The 19,727-nt window shown below is 37.5% G+C and overlaps 1 protein-coding gene across 4 annotated transcripts; it reads right to left on the bottom strand.

The window, feature by feature from the left end:
* Positions 1-1,441: 1,441 nt before the first annotated feature.
* Positions 1,442-19,002, bottom strand: pogzb (pogo transposable element derived with ZNF domain b). Of its 4 annotated transcripts, none has more exons than XM_073925120.1 (21): positions 18,596-19,002; positions 18,354-18,419; positions 18,103-18,212; positions 17,820-17,936; positions 16,535-16,707; positions 16,337-16,436; positions 16,009-16,254; positions 13,149-13,328; positions 12,963-13,066; positions 12,607-12,890; positions 12,304-12,458; positions 10,507-10,607; positions 10,277-10,423; positions 8,564-8,698; positions 8,263-8,459; positions 8,029-8,169; positions 7,573-7,623; positions 7,378-7,490; positions 4,778-6,430; positions 4,536-4,569; positions 1,442-4,404 (listed from the first exon to the last, which is right to left on the bottom strand). In XM_073925120.1, the coding sequence occupies exons 3-21, from the start codon at positions 18,206-18,208 to the stop codon at positions 2,667-2,669; spliced, it is 5,775 nt and encodes a 1,924-aa protein (XP_073781221.1). In that variant the 5' UTR covers positions 18,209-18,212; positions 18,354-18,419; positions 18,596-19,002; the 3' UTR covers positions 1,442-2,666. The 4 variants fall into 4 exon arrangements, with proteins under 4 accessions (XP_073781221.1, NP_001333153.1, XP_073781223.1 ...); NM_001346224.1 differs by having other exon boundaries at positions 18,909-18,969; XM_073925122.1 differs by lacking the exon at positions 4,778-6,430.
* Between the last annotated feature and the right edge of the window lie 725 nt (positions 19,003-19,727).

Below are 19,727 nucleotides of genomic sequence, written 5' to 3'. Positions count from 1 at the left end.
ATTCCTAATCTGCAGAATGTGTGCTGTTCAGAACTAATCCAGTTCCTTCATTTTAGTAAATGTCCATCAGTTTAGTTTAAGTTACAAAAAAAAAAAACACTCGACTTTCTTTGAGACCAAAAACTAACAGTATGCATTTAGTCCATGTTCACAGAGTTTCATTTTTAGATGAACTTAAAGATACAAAAGAAACAAAATAGTAACTCATAAATAACAGAACTTTTGTAACATCTGAAACAATGATTTGCTAAGGGCTACTCTTTGTGCACAAGTCCCACACATGCATACACTGGTGGTATTTTTGTCAAGTCTGCTTGTTTGGTTTGGACTCACTTTAAAAAAAAGCACAAACATTTGCACACATTTTATTTATTTCCGAATCACCAAAATGGGCTATATGCACAGCTAGTGTTCCTTAGCCAATGATAACCCTTTTGAAAAAAACAAAAAAACAAATAGCTTAAACCAACCTAAGCTGGTTGGCTGCTTTAGTTGGTAGACCAGCCTGGTTTTAGAGGTGTTTTGGCCATTTCCAACCTGCTCTTGGCTGGTCAAGCTAGTTTTAGGTGGTCATCTCTCAGCCTGACCAGCTAAGACCAGCCTGGAAATGGCCAAAACCTTTCTAAAACCAGCCTAGGCTGGTTTAAGCCGTTTTTGTTTTCAGCGGGGAGGCTTCAAGTGAAAGCTTAATTTGACTATTTTCAATTTCATACAGTTCCTTTTACCGCATCAATGTTGTAATGTTATTACAATACATTCAGTTAAATAGACTTCAGCATTCATTTAGTTGTCCAAGCGTAAAACAAGGTGAAAAAACATGTAAGCGCTAGCGCTGTATCAGCAGACTACAAAAACTCCATTGAAAATTCTGGGGTAAACTAAGTTGTCATATTTTAAAGAGATGGTGGGGGAGATGAAATTTAATTAAGTGCTTCTTGCTTTGAAACTCACTTTATGACGTATGTCTATTAGGAGATGAAGATCACCAATTTTTTAAGAAATCAGACTTTAAACGTGGCAATTTTATACTGGAAAAACAGTTCAACTGAAGCTGGCTGGCTGAAATTAAGAGTCTGTATGCATTTACTCCATTAAATTAATAATCAATGTATTAATTGTCAACATTTATTGATGCATTTAAAACGCTTTGCCTAACTAGCACATAAGTGCTCCAGAATGGGGTATACGGGTCTCAGAACAAGCATCATTAAATCCAAAAGTGGCAAACTGGTAAACTTTGATACTAGTGGGTCAAAGCAGGAACAAGTCTAGCTATTTTATCTTTACAGAGTGTAAATATGCCTTTTGATTCATAAAACTCCTAATCTCATCACTACAAATTAACATAATGTGTTGATTTGTTCATTACGACACAAAAAAGTCTCTGACTGAAAATGATGTACCAAATCTGCATAAAACATAAACGTGTGAGAAAAAAGGCTTTATGCACACACTGTTTATTAAATTTTATTCACAAGAAATTAAAAAAATAATAATAATAAATGGGAAGTCACATATGCAACGCCTTTTTTCAATGATCAATTATTCATTAGTCCTCTTTGCAGTTTAAACAAAACAGCACATTCAAAAGACCCTCATTTCTATAAACGTCCACTTACCTTCGCAATCAGACTGTACAAGAAGTCCCACAACATGTAAATTATACACAAAATTGCTGCAGCAAACAGAGATGAAATCAAAGTACACACCTTTACAAACATAGAAGAGCACTAATAAAGTGCATCAATACCTCTTTGAATTGAATGTCAATAGATGACACCTGGAGTGTAGTTACACCATCATGTGGTCGCTACAGTAAATTCAGATGCTGAAATCAGTACTGAATGTATACTCACTGATCACACTCCATTCAATATCAATGCTCTCTCAATGGTAAACGTATATGATAACTACATAAATAACCAAAATGGAAGTGCTGCAAGATAGTCTGTCAACCAATCTTACAGGCTGAACTGTAGCATGTGTCATAAAATGCAATAAGGTTGGATGTCAAACAGAATCTGTAAAGCTATGGAATAATAGGCTATAATTTACGGTCAATCATTGAATAAATAATTTTAAATAGCATTATTCAAAACAGCATTTGTATCGTTCTTCAATTCAAATGTTATCAGATTTTAAATCGCATGATTTTTGATACTCATCCTGCGTTGGACACACATAAACTGTAAGAGAGGGGCAGGACAACAACAACAAAAAATAAACAAACAATACTTTCATCCACCCAATACCCACACGCTTGAGTCAAATCACTCAATACAGGTCGCAGCTGGCTTATCAAACAAATTTCTCCCATTACATCTTCGAAATAACTAAAACATAAACAGGCAAAAACCTGTGATGAACTTTCAGAGGATGGGGAATATAAGTAAATATTGTCTGTCAACAGACAAAAAAAGGGAGCTTTTGTATTACTGTATGCTAGTGAATAAACAACAGAAATAAAAGTAGGTAGAAAAACTTAGCAAAACCCAATCATGCAACGTCTATCCTATAAATCTATACAGTTTTTAAGATTAAAAAACTTTTTTTTTCCTCCCCATTTTCACACCACCAAATAATAGGCTGTAAATTAAATAACCAGTCACATTCAGCAAGGCCTGTCCTTCTGTTAAATCTACCAGCGTCTGTTAGTAGATCAAATATCACCTGTTTGCTGAATCCGTTTGATCAGTGTTAGCATCCAGACCAGATTCCGACAAATGATCTGGTTCAGAGTTGTGTGAAGGGGTCTCATGCTCAGGCGACGAATGTGAGAAATCGGTGGACTCGCTTGCGATTTCCAAACATTCATCATTTGTTTCCTTTTGCTGTTCTGTGTTTTTCGCTTTGTCATCGTTTAGTTCATTTTCCGTATCCTCTTGCTCCTCTGTAAGATCTATTTTCTCAGTTACGTTGTCTACAGAATGTGTGTCCATTGGCTCTTCTTCATCTGCTGACTCCAGATCTACTACTTCTGGTCCCAGTGTTGCTTCTGAAAGTATATTTAGCAACTCCACAGAAGTACCAGGCAAATCTGTATGTGTCTCCTGATCCGGAAGCAGATGAGCCAAGCAGAATGAATGTTGAATAAATTCAGGCCTACTTGAGAAGCATGACATGGCCTTGTCTAACCAGGATACTAGAAGCTGCATCAGGTCTTCAGGCTGAACTGATTCTTTAGGCTGTTGTGCCCAACGAGATAAAAACAACCTTTGGAGCACAGGGCGTACGCACATCTCTAAAGGTTGATGTCGGCATGTACAACCTGCCGGAATGGTTGGAAGGAAGGTTTTGGTGCTACTGACTGTAGAAATAATGGACTCAGACGTCAGGCAATGATGGCTATCCAAAACCAGCAGCGCTTCCTTCTCATTCTGCGAGTCGAGATGCTGCTTCCACACTTTGGTGGCCCAAATTTCTAGCTCTTCTGTTGCCTTGTAACCTTCCTCTTTGGCCATAATCAAGACTGTGTCTGGTGTGCTGCTCAGTGTGCTCGTAGTGTGACTGGTGAAGAGTGCTGCAGGAAGCATCGTACCATTTGCAAGCATTGCAAGGTAAATCTTTACGAAAGGCTTCCCAGACCCGGTAAACTGAATAGCTGTGTCTCGTCTTACCTTGTTTTTCTCATTCAACATATTGATGTCCACAAACACGGAAAGCTGGTCCATAACCCCAATGACACACTGTGGAACGTTGTTGGTCTTAACTTGACCATGCACCAATTCTTTGAAGCAACGACAGTTCTCTTCCATGGCACTAGGGAGTTCCCTTTGTACTGTGAAACAGGTATCCAAGCCCAGTTTGTGCTGCATCATGAAGTTCACAGCCCACTCGTATGAAATACGGAATGAACTTGTTTCATTGGTCTGGCTTTGGAGCTCTGAAGCTTTTTCAAACAATCTCGCCTCATTGATAGGACGCTGCTGTTCTCGTTGTGTCAGAACCCACTGTACTAGACGATCAACAGCCTCTCCACAGATACTGCTGCAGCATTCATTTAACTGATCCTCCTTGTCTTGAATCCAGGTCTTGATGAGCTGCGGTTTGGTGTCCATCTCTTTTGCTGCTTTTTGGATCCCGGCACATAGTGCAAGAAGAAGTATTCGCCGCTGGTGAATAGTCAAAGACTCCTCTCTGTTTCTCACAGGCTGTGTTGGTTTGGTTAGTGATCGCTTTTCTTTCTCACTAGCCACTGTTCGAAGTGGGACTTCCTCGCTGCTTTCAACCGTATCAGTGTCTGTTTCTGTGTCTTCGTCTTCCAGAGGAGCCATTTCTTGGTCCACGTCTTCGTCCTGGCCAGCAGTGGCACCCTGTGAAACATTACTGATGTCCACTGAGGATTTGGCCTGGCCTCTTTCCAACATTTCTGTTTTATGTTTAAGTCCTGGCTCTGTGCCGTCCCTGGAAGAGAAATAATGTGACACTTTCTAAAATCTGGATAACATGTTAAATGTGGGGAAGAATACATCACAGGTTGCAATTACTTGACTTAAGTATAACTAGGACTAATTAAATTTTTTAAAGATACATACCTCTTAGAGTCAACGAATCCAACTTTTGCACTACCTGAACAAAAAAAATTAACATCAATTATAATACTTTAAGATATAAATATAAAAATATAATTAAATATAAATATTTAATTGCCACTTTAATACATGCCATTTAAAAAGCTGTTGAAACTGTAAAAGTATTTATTATGTATAAAATTAACTAGAACAAGCATTCATAAAACATTTATAAATATTTAATATCAGTATTTGAGTTTTATAACCTTGATAATTAGTTGGGAAACCATGGAACTCCCAGAAGCAGCGAGAACGCTTGCACAGATTCGCATGGCAGGCGGTGCAGCCATACATGCTCTCATGACGCATGTTTTTCAAGTTGCAAACTTTACATCTCCTCGCCCTTCTGGTAATTTTGCCTAATCGATGTCTGACCTCTTCTTGCACCTCTTGACTTTCTTTTTTCACAGTCTGTTGCTCAATCATGCTATTGTGGATTTGGTTCTGGAGAGTGTGTCTTTCAGCACACTTGGCAAGCTGGTAGCCCAGACGTTTACGGAAAACGGCCTGGGAAAAGTGACCCCCTGGGAGCCACACTGGTGGGTTGTCTTTGCGGGTCTCTCGTAAGACAATAAAAGAGTTGATGATGCTCAAGTTGACAAAGAACCAGAAGAGACGCCGCCAGTTGGTGTCAAGATCTAGCCCACCAAGTTGGTTGCACGTCAGCAGCTGATTACAGATATCGACTCCTCTCATGTTGTCTTGGAGCAGCTTGAAGGCCTGTGGCCTTTCAATAGTATAAAGCTCACCCATTTTAGTGGGAGACCTCCTCCACACCACATCTTCATGGCCTGCGTTGGCATTTGTGGAGAGGCATACCAATTCTTTGGTATCTTTCCATCTAGTGGCAAGAAGTGGGGGGAACTCATACTGTTTAAAATTGCCTGGATTTTCCAGTGGAGGTTCATCCCAAAACTCCTTGGGCAAAACTGCACTTTGTGGCAGGACAGAGCTGGAGCAGTATATACCACTATCAAAGAGATCCTTCATGAGTTGCACAGAGGCAAGTGAGCTGGACAAGAAGATGTTGTGATGTTTACCCTCAAGACCCTCTGTGAGATGTGGCACAACTGATTTTCCCAAGTCTTTGTGCTTCTCCTGTCGTGTTGAGACCAGCAATTTATGGCAAAAGCCTGACTTTGAGTCACACAGTAGCCATATCCTTGGCTGAGAATTTTTACTCTTCTCCTGAGCCGTTCCCTTATCATGGCTCGGTAGGAAAGCTTGATCAATTGTCAAGCACTTGTTTGGACTGTAGGCCTCTTGCATGCTTTTCTCCAGGATGCTCAGCATCGGCTGAAAAAATGACAACTTGTCAGCACTCTGGCTGTCATTCTCCACAAGCATGCTGCTCATTCGGATGTAAGTGCTGATCTGCTTAAAACGATTCACTGACATGGTCCTGTAAACCAGCTCCCATGTTCTAGAGCCATAGCGGCCTTGGTGTTGTTCCCAGGTCCAGTACGAGTCCGGTTCCACCAGGTTTTGAAGCCCCATGAGGATAGAGAGACCAAAAAAGCCTTTGATTTCCTGTACAGACACAGGGTGCCAAGATGTGTCCCCCTGCCCTGAAGAGCAGCAATAAGTGGCATAGGCGTTGGTCTCACAAACAATCAGCTCAAAGAGGGCATCAGGAAACAGAACCTGGAAGTAGTCGAGGACATCATGATTCCTGGTCATTATATGCCGTGGGCCACAACGTTCCATGAACTCTGGCACTGTTCCTTCCTCTTTGGGCACATTCCACTGTTTCAGGGACAACCAGTCAGGCTGTGTCCCAACATCACTAGCTTCATCCCCTTGTGGACCCTCCACCTCCTCCTCAACATGGCAGAACTCAATATCTGTCTCCAAACACTCTGTAGGGGAGGGGAGGGATTATAGGAACACAGAGTTAGTCTTCTCCTTGGAGTCTTTACCATCACCAATAATCCATTTTATAACATGCTCAATGTATATGTAGTTCTGATAGGTCAGTTAGCTTTTGAAAAAGAAAATAATAAGCAGCTCAGAAGCAGCAGATAACTCCCCGATGGTTACTCCTTGACGTTATTCATTTGTCATGTTTCTAAATTAATCCATTTTAGGATTTTTATTTTGTACTTCTTCTGACATTCTCCAGTTCAGGCGGTGTGCGGTAGATTTTTGTATGTAATACTCAATTACACATCCAGAGTGCTCTCGCAAAGGCTTGTCAGTAAATCCTGTGAATTCACACCAAGTGCAAAGGGGCCATGTTTGTCCATTTTGACAATGGACAGTTTGAGCTCATACCCCACACCTGTGATTGCTGAGCATCACATATTGTGGGATATCACTCAAGACGGGCCACTTTGCAAGTGCCATTGACGTATGTCTATTGTATGATTTAGCTAAGAATGCACGGAAAATGTGTTGACTAAAGAATCCTTCTTTATTGTAGGTGTCTATCAACAGGATAAATAACATTCAATCTGTGAAAATACATATGCAGTGATGAGCAGGGTTTGTGTACCGAGCCCTTTGCACATGTAAGAAGTTAAGACACAATGATAAGTGATAATTTGTAAGTGAAAAGGTTAAATTTGATGAATATGCCATGATGCCAGTAATTTAGTTCACTGTATTTTTACTTTTGTGTCAATGCTGTATTAGTATAAACATGCAATTAAAGACACCTACAACAGAGTTGGATACCCTCTAACTACAGAAGTACGAAAGCAGAGAAAGAAAAACGAGCATGCAGGTTAAGAGGCCCATGCAGTAAGAGAAATGCAGTAAAAATACAAGTATGCTGTAATGTTCTACTGAGCTAGAGAACACCCACCTTTGCGCATGAATAAACAGTAGGAGTGATCAGGGAACTTGATGAGATGTTTGGCCATCAAATTTCCGTGAGGAGTGGAGTATTCACAACCTGCACAAGTCAGCTTCACAACGCTACAAAAAGAACACCAAAATACCCATAAGGTACAGTTTCAGACTGAGCAAAACAGAACTCAAAATCCAAATATTACATTACCTTGGAGGCCCCTTTTTAGAAGGTTTTGGAGCCCTTCCAGGAACATGATTGCTGAAATTAAAAAAATAAATTGCAATATGTGACTAAACTTCAAGCTGCAATTTCCAATGAAACTGTTTTCTTCTGTACATATATATTCTTCTGTATATATATATATATATATATATATATATATATATATATATATATATATATATATATATATTTGAGCCGCTCCGATCAGGATTTTTACAGGCAACACCAAGTACTGATTTCTTGTCATGGTGATCAACCGATACAAAGTACCAATTTTGATGCTTAAAGCTTTACATCACTTTGCCATATAATTTCACATAAATTTTATATATATATATATATATATATATATATATATATATATATATATATATATATATATATATATATATATATATATATATAAAATTTATGTGAAAATATATGTTTGACTCAACTTACTTGATCATGTGATTTGCATAAGCACGAGAACAGCACGTGCTATAGAAGCAGAGTGAACAGTGAACATAAGTGGGGTAGTGATTCACAAAGTCTGGAATGTCAAAAGTGCACTCCACACACTTATGTCTGCCCAGTTGAGCCCTGGAAAGAAGAGAACCAGAAGTAAACACTTCAGAGTTGTAATTTCCAGTGGAAATGGATCAGTTTATCTGTTATCTCATAACATGAGCTTACCTCTGCTCCTGGAACTTGGACAGGAACTGAAACATCTTGCTGACCTGTTTCTTCCCAGATTGCTGTTGTTCTGATTGCTGGTCGCCACTTAGAGTTGTCGATTGTGAACTGCTAATACTATTCTTCTGAATATTAGTGGATGCTTTTGAAGCTGACTGACCTGGTGTTTTTTTCCCAACATATGCCCTAATGGTCACCTGAATATGAAGAATAAAAATAAATAAATCAATTAATACTATATTTTTGCACTTGTTGCAAATTTACTCTCAGTCTCACATAAACAAACAAACAAAGATTTTACTTTTGTTCCAGGCTGCAGTCCATCCAATTCACGGGGCTTTCGGAAAGTCCTGTGGTGATTTATTTTATGCTCAACTTTGTCCTTTGTGAAAAGGAACTGAAGACGGCATTTGTTACAATGGTAAACTGTTGATTTCTGAGGAAAAATAGAATTACCACATAATTGTAGAAATTAAGTTTGTCTGTTAAGTTAAGAAATGATGGATTAATAAATAAATTAATAAATAAATACACATTTAATGTTTTCACAGAATACTAAAGCAAGATAAATGTTCCAAATGTTCTAGAGGAGGTGAAAGCAGTGGTAATTTCTTCAACAAAAGTAAAAACGAAGAAAGACATTGTTGCCTATGGCTTGAAACAAGCAGAAACTTGACATGTCCGCTGCATCATTAACATGACTGAAAACTATGAATGTGCATCCTCTGATCCTCTCATCTAATGAAGATTGCGGCACAGTGGCTCAGTAGTTAATCAGCTCACAGCAAGAAAGTTGCTGGTTTAAGTCTCGGCTGGACCAGTTGGCATTTTTGTGTGGAGTTTGCATGTTCTCCCCATGTTAGTGTAAGTTTCCTCCGGGTGCTCTGGTTTCCCCCAAAGTCCAAAGACATGCTATAGGTGAATTGAAGTGTAGAGTGTGTGTGAATGAAAGTATATGGGTGTTTCCCAGTACTGATTGTTCTGGCTGGAAGGGCATCCGCTGCATAAAATATATGCTAGAAGAGTTAGTGGTTCATTCTGCTGAGGTGGCCTCTGAAATAGAGACTGAGCCAAAGGAAAATGAATGAATGATTAGTTATTAATCTTTTTGTCGATGATTATTGTATGCTGTTGTAGTCATTTTTTATTATCTAATAACATCCACATCGCCCCATCTCCATCTTATCTCAAGTCTTAGAAAAAAGGTTTAGAGTAACCCAATTGACTATTAAGACTTAAAGGAACACTCCACTTTTTTTTGGAAATATAACTTTTGGAATTTTGAATCTATTCAGCCAGTCTCCAGGTCTTGTGGGAGCATTTTTAGCTAGCTTAGCATAGATCATTGAATCAGATACCATTAGCATCTGGCCTGACTAGGTAAACTCTAGATTGGATATGCAGCCGACAGGAAGTGGAATATGCACATTAGTATAGTAGCATTTTTTTATGACACTGTATAACAATAATTAATATTTTTACAGTACTGTGACGGTTGGGTTTAGGGTTGGGGTGGGAGTAGATGTTAATAAAATACAATAAATGGGAAATGTAATAAATAATAGAAATAATTTGCGTTAACTTCAGGCCGCAAGCGTATTCGATCTTGCAAAAACCACCTGACTATTCTGGAGTTGCTTTATGTACAAAGACCAACAGAAAATGAAAAGTTGCTATTATCTAACTTGGTGTGGCTAAAAACTATACTTTCATTCTGCTGTAATAATCAAGGAACTTCCATGATGATGATGGTTTTATCCAATTCTATGATTTATACATACAAGAGTGATCACTGTTTAGGATAATGTGCTATATTAAAACACAATCAAAGATTCCAATGCTATAAAAAATTACAAATGTTACACAAATGATGAGGACCATTAAGAACTGTAAAACAAGTTTTTTTTGGGTTTTTTTTAACCATGATGAAATTAAAACCTGGTGAAAGTCTTGAATGTCTATATGCATTAATTAGTTTTATTTTTAATTAAAATTTTATGCTTCCTATCCTTACCTGATGACGAACATAATGTTGCTGGTAACTGGTGGAATGCTTGAAAACCTTCAGGCAATACTGGCACAGAAGGTGGCGGGTATCCTCATGCCAGGTACGAAAGTGGTTAAACACATCAGAGTAGAAGGAGGAACGGTATTCACACACCTGAAAATTTCAAGGGCATTATATGCTATATTCCCACTCTCCTTGTGATTCATCCATTTGTCAGTCAAATTTGTTTAGTTTACCTGGCATACATAAGGCATCTCTCCGGGTTTGTGGGAGTTCTTCATGTGCTGCAGGAACACTGGCTCATTCTCAAAGGACCACTCACATATCTTACACTTGGCTGAACACAAAAGCACAACAGTTACTTAAACTGCTGACAAATTGAGAGTCCTGCAGTTTATAGACACTGTGGCAAACCAAAATACAAACTTTTATCATTTACTATCTTTGCAGCATTGCAGAACAATGATGAATGAAGAACTTTACTAAACATTTGTTGGGACTGAACATTGCCTCATTGACCCCTCCTTATTTGAATTTAGTCAAATAAATTAGTATGCACGACAAGAGTGTGTGTCTGTTGAAGAACTGGGCCTAAATAGATTTTAACTAGCATAACCAGTCTAGCAAGCACTTTGTTTTTTGTAATCAATCAATCAATCAATCAATCAATCAATCAATCAATCAATCTATCAATCTATCTAATAAAAAAATTGCAGAATAGAAAAATAACAAAAATCTTAGCAGAATACATTTTAACTTCCCTGATCTGAAATGGTTTATCTATAGATGTATATCAAAATATGACAAAAACAAATCTGAAAGATGCATTTGCTTATTAAACAGAAAATAAAGTTACTCATGCAGCTTTAAAACAGCAAATTTTACAATATTGCAGCTTTTTATTATATTATTCATCAAACAAATGTAGTTTTGTTAAATATTCTTTAATTTTTTACTGTACAGACCCTTAATTTTAGAACTGTAGTTTATGCCTTAAAGGTTGCCTATAGAGAAAATCTGGATATATCAAAGCATAGAGGAATAATAAAAGAGCAACATATGGAAATAAGAATACTGTGAGCCACAGACACCACCGTTTCCTCATTTTCATGTAAATTCCACAAGTGGAAAACCTAGGTGGACAACGGGCCAATCAGAACACAAAATTGTGACGAGACTCACTGACCATGCCCTCCGCATTTGCATGTATATCTAATTTAGGTCGTTCATCCGGATCTGACAAGCAGCCATGCCATCAAGCTCTGAGATCATTAAAAAAAAGCTCTGAGATCATTAATATTTGCAAGCCTCTTAAAGCGTTTGCAACAATGTTTTCTGGAGAGACAACAGTGATAATTTTCCTCCCCTAGTTATATTTAAGCATATATTTACCATGTATGAATTGTTTACTGTGCGTTACTGCAGCATGTTTCAATATCGGCTCAGGAAGCAAAATGCAAGATTCACAGATTAAACATTTAGTCATGTTCACTCTGAAGAGGCATGAGGTGTGTTTAGTTACATCTTTTGTTCATTTATCATGTTTATTGTGAAATTTGATGTGTATATTTCAACAAACATTCAGCTCAACTGTCATCTGTTCATGCAGAGGTTGATCATTCCTGGCTGTGTTTTCTTTGACTATAGCTTCAAAGTACAACACCATACATCTCCACCCCTCTCTTTTGTCAACTTTAATTAGAATTTAGCCTTTATCCACAACAGATTTGGTCAGCAAAATAGGTTAACGCTACTCTGATAGGGTTTACATTTGTCTTTGATAATGCTCTTTGTGTGTCTGTAATTAATATTCATCACACGAGCCATATATGGTCAAATCATGGATCTTTTGATTCTGTTGGTACTTTATGGAGTAATAAAAGTGCTTATAAAACTGTTTCTGGAGATTTTTTTTTAAATACCAAAGCCATAAACCTACTATGTATATATCAGAGAACAATTTAACTTATTAAACAAATGCTGTATGTGGCACCCTTAAACAAAAAGATTAATAAAATAGAAATAGTTCTTACTAGATGATTCAATGGAGGTATGGACACTCTCAAGGTGGCACTGCAGACGAAACGGTGTAGGAAAGCGACGGAAACAATGCTGACAGGATGTGTGGTTGTCCATTTCCCCATTTTGTTGATCCAGTTCAACATGGTACCTCATATGGTTCATAAGTCTTCAAAGAAAACAAGTGATCACTAATGGCACAGTTCCAACATATCAAAGACAGAATAAACAAAGACTAGGAAATTACTTAAAATAAAACCTATCATTTTCAACTAGATATTTACAATAAGACTTCTAAAATCAGTCCATAATCGTACCTAATATTATTCTTTAGTTTCTTGCTACAGGTCAGGCATCTGAATGATAATGGTTCTTTTGAGTTGTCCATTGGTACATAGACTCGATTTCCCTCAAATGTGCCGTAGTAGAAATCATCAACCAGCATGACGAGTCTGGGATGGCTATCTCCTGTTTTGCTAGGTGGGCTATCCACCTTGGCACTAGGCACAACAGAGGCACTCTTAGGTGGTGTTGCTGGGGGTTTCACAGCTGTTGGGGTACTGCTTGTTTCAGTCATGTGGACCAGATCAGGGCAGCAAAACTAAGAGAGAAAGGGATTCGTTTTTTAGGTGACCAAACACATTTACAGTCTCCTCACAAAGTATGTACTTACACACATATGACCGCGTAGAGCCTCAATCATTCTGAACTGAGCTCCACAACGAGGACACAAATGAGTGGTGGTTGTTGATGAGGTTGCATTTGGAAGTGGGATCGCTGCAAAAACATAATTTGGAATTTATCAGCATGGCTTTACTCTAATAGGAAATCAATGTAATAGTCAGAACAACAAACTTACTTTGGATGACATTTTGTGAGATGATAGGAACAGCAGAAGAAACAACAGGACCATTTTTGGTATTTTGATTGCTCATGACTACAAATGTCTGCGCCTGAGCCCCACCAGGAAGGTTCACAGACTTCACAAGATTCATTAGGTTTTGCATGTCTAGGGGTCCATTTCCTTGCTTTATTGTCACTGTAAATATAAATAAATTCAATTTTAAAACAGATAATTGTAATTCTGAATGCTGATTGACCAAGCAACTGTGAAAAATACACATAGTAGCAAACAATTATTAAATACTTGATTTCTTTATTTGTATCTTGTAGAAGAATGCCAGGCATTTACAAAACTTTATTTCAAATGATTTAATTTAATTTACCGGATATGTCTCTTATATCTGGTTCAGACTAGGGTTGTCGCAATACCATTAATTCATGTTACGATACTATACAAGCTGAAGTATCGTGATACCAAGTAGTATTGCGATACTGTAATTCATAACTCAAATTCATGACATAAAAACAATTTTCAGAAATACTATATTTTATGTTGTAATAGGCCTACTTGAATTGAATTATGATTCCTTTATTATTGGAAAAAAGTACTTGCATGTCACTTCAACTTAAATGTATTTGTTCTTTCTGTTTATTTTGTAGATAACTGACTAACAAAAAATACACTAAAATAAAATTAAAGTAAGTACATTAAAGTAAAGATACAAATTATACCAAATCAAATTTGCATTAATAATAAAATTAGCATTATTCCAACCAAACTAGGTTTTATGAAGTGGTCAAAATTTAGTAGTAGATCTAGTTTAGTCATTCAAATTTTTACTTTGCGAGTTGCTCTTTTTAGGATATTGTCGCAGTTGTTGTAGCTACAAAATCATATTGACAGGAACAGAAATGAACTGATTCAGATTTGATCTGAAAACATGTAATAGGCTACCATAAAATGCTTGAATTCTACACAGTTTGCAACCTTAAAGGGCTCCACAGACTATTCAAATAAAATGGTCTATTGTTTCACAAACTTGTAAGCATTTTAGTGACTTTTCCACATGCAACATTATGTATTGCTGATGGACCGTTAATGACGATACTACCGTTTACAAACTACAGTGGCACTGCCAGTATTTTGGAGCCGTAATATCACGATACTACCATAGCACCGGTAAACCGTGCAACCCTAGTTCAGACTACACAATAAATGTCCTTTACCATGTTTTTAGCACAATCAATCTGATGATGGTGATTCATAAATGACATCGGGTGCCAAAACAGCGCATCATATAGGTTGTTTTCAATCACGTGGTTCTGGTGACGCGCAAAATTCAGATGAAGGGCAGGAAGTAAAAAACTGAATGGGAGACAGGTAGGAAAGTCCATAGTTTTGCGAGTTTTAAAAGAGACATAAATAGAAAATAATCACATTTGTTGGGCATGATCTTAATATCATGAAGAAGGCTGAGTTATCTACTGAACTAAAATATATTTGCCTGTCATTGAGGTAGTTACTTTACATGAAAAATACTTTAGTAAATACAAAAGTGTTAGGAAGCATCCTATAGATAATTACTAGACTTGAACTGTCGTAGTGATTATATTGTTGCTGTGGTACAACACAACTGTAGTAATAAACTAATTATTCAACAGGCTTCATTTTTCTTCACTATAATAAACCATCAGCATGCACTACAGTTTACACTAATGTTATTTATTACAGTTTATTAGTTTACTACACTACAGTATTCTGTAACATTCAATTGCAGAGTTGTACACATTATACACTTCACAAAGTGGCTCAAAAACATGTTTATTATAAATTACTATAACGTTTTTCCCGATGCGGATATCTTCCAGACATCATTAAATAAAGGGTGAAAGCATACAATAGCGTGGATGCATAGTCTGCATTATTATTTATTTACTTTTGTAAGAGGGAATGAACTTCACAGCTGCTGCGCATCTCGATGTTGACATTACACTTGTATATTCCACCAAAACGCCAGTAAAGACAATTCAAATCAAGACAGAGATTTTATTGCAGCGATTACAAGGCAGGGTACGTTGTTTATATTCTCCTGGATTTTGTCAAATATATTTATACATATAGTTGGGCCTGTATATAATCTTCATTGGTGCTGTCAAACGAATTATCGCATTCAAAAAAAAGTTTGTACACACAGATGTATTAAAAACATGCCGCCTTTTTCAGCCAGTTTCTTGAACTTTGCCCCCTTTATGAGTAAAAACTTTTAGAAGTCTATAAAAGCTGCTCTGCATTTTTTTATTTTGCTGATTTAAACCTTTATAAACAACATAAAACAGAAATATTGTGATGTTTTGATAGCGATTCCTATGTAGAAGAACCACTTCCTGCCCTCAATCTGAATTTCGCCGAATTTCATCATGTGCAACCTTTTGGACAACATCTGAGATGCTTTACAACATAGTGACAAAAAGACTGATAAGTTTTTTTTTAAGATCCTTCATAACCGTTTCTGTCACATCTGTGATGCTGACCAATAGAAACAAAGAAGCTCTTTCACACACAGCTTCCATAAACATGACAAAATGAAAGAGACAATTCGATTTCAATTGAGTTTGATTAAATTCTTTGAAAAGTTTTTTTCTGACAAGAATAATAAACTAGTTAAACTGACTAGTTAAAATAGTTAACATGTTGTTTTATTAGCCTTCTCTGGCTCTTGTTTTTTGAAGCCAGTCACTAGTTCTGTCTTCTGAATGAAAATAAAAATAAATAACTAATTAATAACAGGAATTATTACATAGATAGAAAACAATATAGTTTGAATCAGGCATTAAAAATCTAACTTTAAAAAGTTCAATTAAATTCTTATTCTTACCTATTTTAGTAGTGGTCCTGGTAGGCTGAGTAATGGTTGTAGAAGATACGATGGGTAGAGAACTGGCAGCTGTTGGGGTGACCGCGTTTGTGGTTCGAAAAGTGAGAGTAGCAGGGATCTGCACTGTGCTGAAAGTACTAGGCGTTTGGGCTCTGTTTACAACCGGAGCTCCAGCCCTTATTTGAGCAGGCTGGGTAATTATTTGGGTTGCTCCGATGGCTGGTTTGAAAATTTGTGTGCCAGGTGCTTAAAAAAGACATAAAGAAAACACTGTTAATTAATGCACAGAACTATAGCGTAAGACCATAACAAGAGCACACTGACATACCCTGGAGTAGAGTAATCGGTCGAACAGTTTGGCCTTGTTGGACATTCAGCACTAAACTCATTGGACCCTGGCCAGGCTGGATATTCTGGACAGGAAGACCCTGTATCAGATGAAAGGACGCACATAGATGAACACTTGTTGAGACAATGTGCTTTTGTTGAGTGATGTGCTGGAATCTATATGGTGAAATGGCAGCACCTGTGTGGTAAAGTAGATCGGCTGACTGTTGGTAACATTGGCAATAGATGTTCCAGGCAGGAGAACCTGTGACAGAGCCACAGTGCCCAGTCCACCTCCTCCTGGTGCCAAGATGACCGGCTGCCCTTGCACTGCTTTAGGGATCTCAGTCGGCACAACCGCACGTTGAGTTACTGAAAAAATAAATGACTGATCACCAAGAGTAATGCAGGCTGAATGTCAACAAGACTGCATCCATCTACTACTTTAGTAGTTGATATGACTTTTGCGCTCCCCTTCTAAGGATATTTACACAACAACAATGTACTGAAAAGTTTCTATTCGCTACAAATTTTGAGAAAATATGAGAAAACATTAGAAAACGGTTTGCAAAAGTTCGAATTTTGATGATTTTAATGATTTTAAAACAATTGCAATAAACACTCGCTGGCCACTTTATTACGTACATCTGTCCAACTGCTCGATAACACAAATTTCTAATCAGCCAATCACATGGCAGAAACTCATTGCATTTAGGCATGTAGACATGGTCAAGACGATCTGCTACACTTCAAACCGAGCATCAGAATGGGGAATAAAAAGGTGAATTTAGTGACTTTGAACGTGTCATGGTTGTTTGTGCCAGACGGGCTGGTCTGAGTATTTTAGAAACTGCTGATCTACCAGGATTTTCACACACAACCATCTTCTGGTGGCTACTTCCAGCAGGATAATGTGCCACGTCATAAAGCGCGAATCATCTCAAACTGAATCCTTGAACAATGAGTTCATTGTACTTAAATGGCCTCCACAGTCACCAGATTTCAATCCAATAGAGCACCTTTGGGATGTGGTGGAACAGGAGATTCGCATCATGAATGTGCAGCCGACAAATCTGCAGCAACTGTGTGATGTTATCATGTCAATATGGACCAAAATCTCTGAGGAATATTTCCAGTACCTTGATGAATCTATGCCATGAAGGATTAAGGCAGTTCTGAGGGCAAAAGGGAGTCCAACTCGGTACTAGTAAGGTGTACCTAATAAAGTGGCAGGTGAGTATATAGCACACAAATCATAAAAAACAATTTTATTCTTCATTTAACTCATAATTAAAAGAATTGTGTTTTTTTGTCATTTGCATTTCTTTAAAACAAGTCTTTTTTGTTGTTATTTTGAAGTGTCTGAACTCTATCCCCAGTTTGCTTCTCTTAAATTAAACAAACAGGTGATTCTTCCTAACTTAATTTGTGTTCTGGAGCATCATGTGAATGAGTAAATAATTATTAAAGAAAAGGAGACTCACTTGTATTTGTGATCAGCGGAACCGTGTTCGCCGCATTTACTACAGACGTTAGGCTTGGGATCACCATGGTCTTAGGCGGAGCTGGAACATCAACCACCGGGGCTGGAGTGGAAGTGACTTAACATTGGAGGACGACAAGTTTCAGATGTTATAATGATGTTAAAATTATTATTAAAGTAAAATATATATATTTCTGGAATATCTATAATTAACAAAAGTTAAGAAGATAATTAAAAACTATGTTAAATTTCTCTATAATTAAAAATATTACAAAAATACACACCGGAGGGAGTACTGCTTTCAGCATTTCCGGCTGGTTCATCCATAGACTGCTGTTGCCATGGCTCCAGCTCCTCCTCCTCACACTCCATAAACAAATCCGAATCCATGTTTCTGAAAGAAAGTAAACGTGTTTAAAATCTACAAACTGTGAGGGTACAAATGACAATTGGTGCATTATGTATTCATAAATCAAAAACATGTTTCATTTTAAATTAGACAAGTGAAAAATATTTTTGAACTGAAGACCCTCACCTTCTGACAGGAATCGGGTCCGACCAGTTTTAACGTCAAGACTGGCGTTTACAAAATCCCTTCATCCTGTAAATTATACAAATAAGTATATGAATAAAACATGAATAGTAGTACATTTTGTATTTATATACATTTAAAACAAACAAAAAAAAATCCTGCATTAATGGGGTTAACATCGGATATTCAGAGCGCTGCCGCATCACTTCCTAAAAATCTCCCAAAAAAGTGTGATTTCATCTAACCGACAGGGGCGAAGAGAAAAGTAGTTCCTGGTCACCGATATGCACTGGCTGAGACCAGATGATCTGACTGATAGAAGCAAAAGCATGAGCCTTGGATGTGTGTACAATAACAGAAAATAGGGCTGAAATACAAACTGGGTCGGAACAGGACTCAGCGCTGTGTCTATCACAAAAACTCAGTCACAAATAATGCAGCAACCCCTCGCGCGTCGCCTACTGAGTGCGCACTCCGCATACTGTCCTCCGCGCACATAACGAAAGACGGCCATCTAACGCGTGAATTAAAGCGCGTATTTGTAAAAAAAATACTTACCAGATTATAGTCTATATAGAAATATATTCAACGTGATATATTGAAAGAACACAAAGCCTGCCGGTACGTCACAGACGAGACGAATAAATGCGCTAAATGGGCAGAGGTTCTGTTTTTTCTCCTGCTGCGATTGGTTGATACGCTCAAAACGCCACTTCCTGTTTTGAATTCGCAACGCTGATTGGCTGTAATCTCTGAAATAAGGAGGAGTGGTTACTGGAACAAGAAAATGGCGTCCTTCTCGACAAACGACAACATTTTATACGGTCTAGCCAACTGCTGGTTTAATAAAGAAATGATTTAATTATTCAACACACTGTTAGTATTTTGAGGAGGACCTGTCAAAACCATCACAAACTGTCTTTTCTTAAATCAATTTATGATTTTGAAAAATTGCTCACACAAAATATCTATTATATAAAATTATTTGCTTAAATATTCATATTTTAGCCCTGGTATGCACAATGCACTGATAAATGAAATAAGTGTAATTTTTTAGAAAACGTTCAGTTTAAAAAAATTCTGGAACCGATCACGACATCCGGTTTCATTATGGCTCTGAACGCGGGTTCATCCGCCAATGTGGACAGAACAGCACACTGCAGAGTTCACCGCACTTTTCAGAACAACCGAGAACACAGCACGAATCAGGCAGGACCACTGGTCCGATTCAAAATCAAACGACTCTTATGACTCGGTTCTTTTAGTGAATCAAAAACATTCAAAAGTTCAGTCCATACACACACAATCGTTTGTTCGACTATATATATATATATATATATATATATATATATATATATATATATATATATATATATA

The sequence above is a fragment of the Danio rerio genome, chromosome 16, assembly GCF_049306965.1.
Source record: "Danio rerio strain Tuebingen ecotype United States chromosome 16, GRCz12tu, whole genome shotgun sequence".
Taxonomy (NCBI): Eukaryota; Metazoa; Chordata; class Actinopteri; order Cypriniformes; family Danionidae; genus Danio; species Danio rerio.
Note: the sequence above shows the minus strand (reverse complement) of the source record. Positions and strands in the feature narration are given on the sequence as shown.

Bases quoted from the DNA above. Each gene is read 5' to 3' on its own strand.
- pogzb (XM_073925120.1), bottom strand. From the start codon at position 18,208: ATGGATTCGGATTTGTTTATGGAGTGTGAGGAGGAGGAGCTGGAGCCA. The intron at 10,424-10,506 runs GTAAACTAAACA...TGAAATTTTCAG, and splicing joins AGATGCCTTATGTATGCCAG to GTGTGTGAATACCGTTCCTC. The intron at 7,491-7,572 runs GTAATGTAATAT...TTCTTTTTGTAG, and splicing joins TCTAAAAAGGGGCCTCCAAG to CGTTGTGAAGCTGACTTGTG.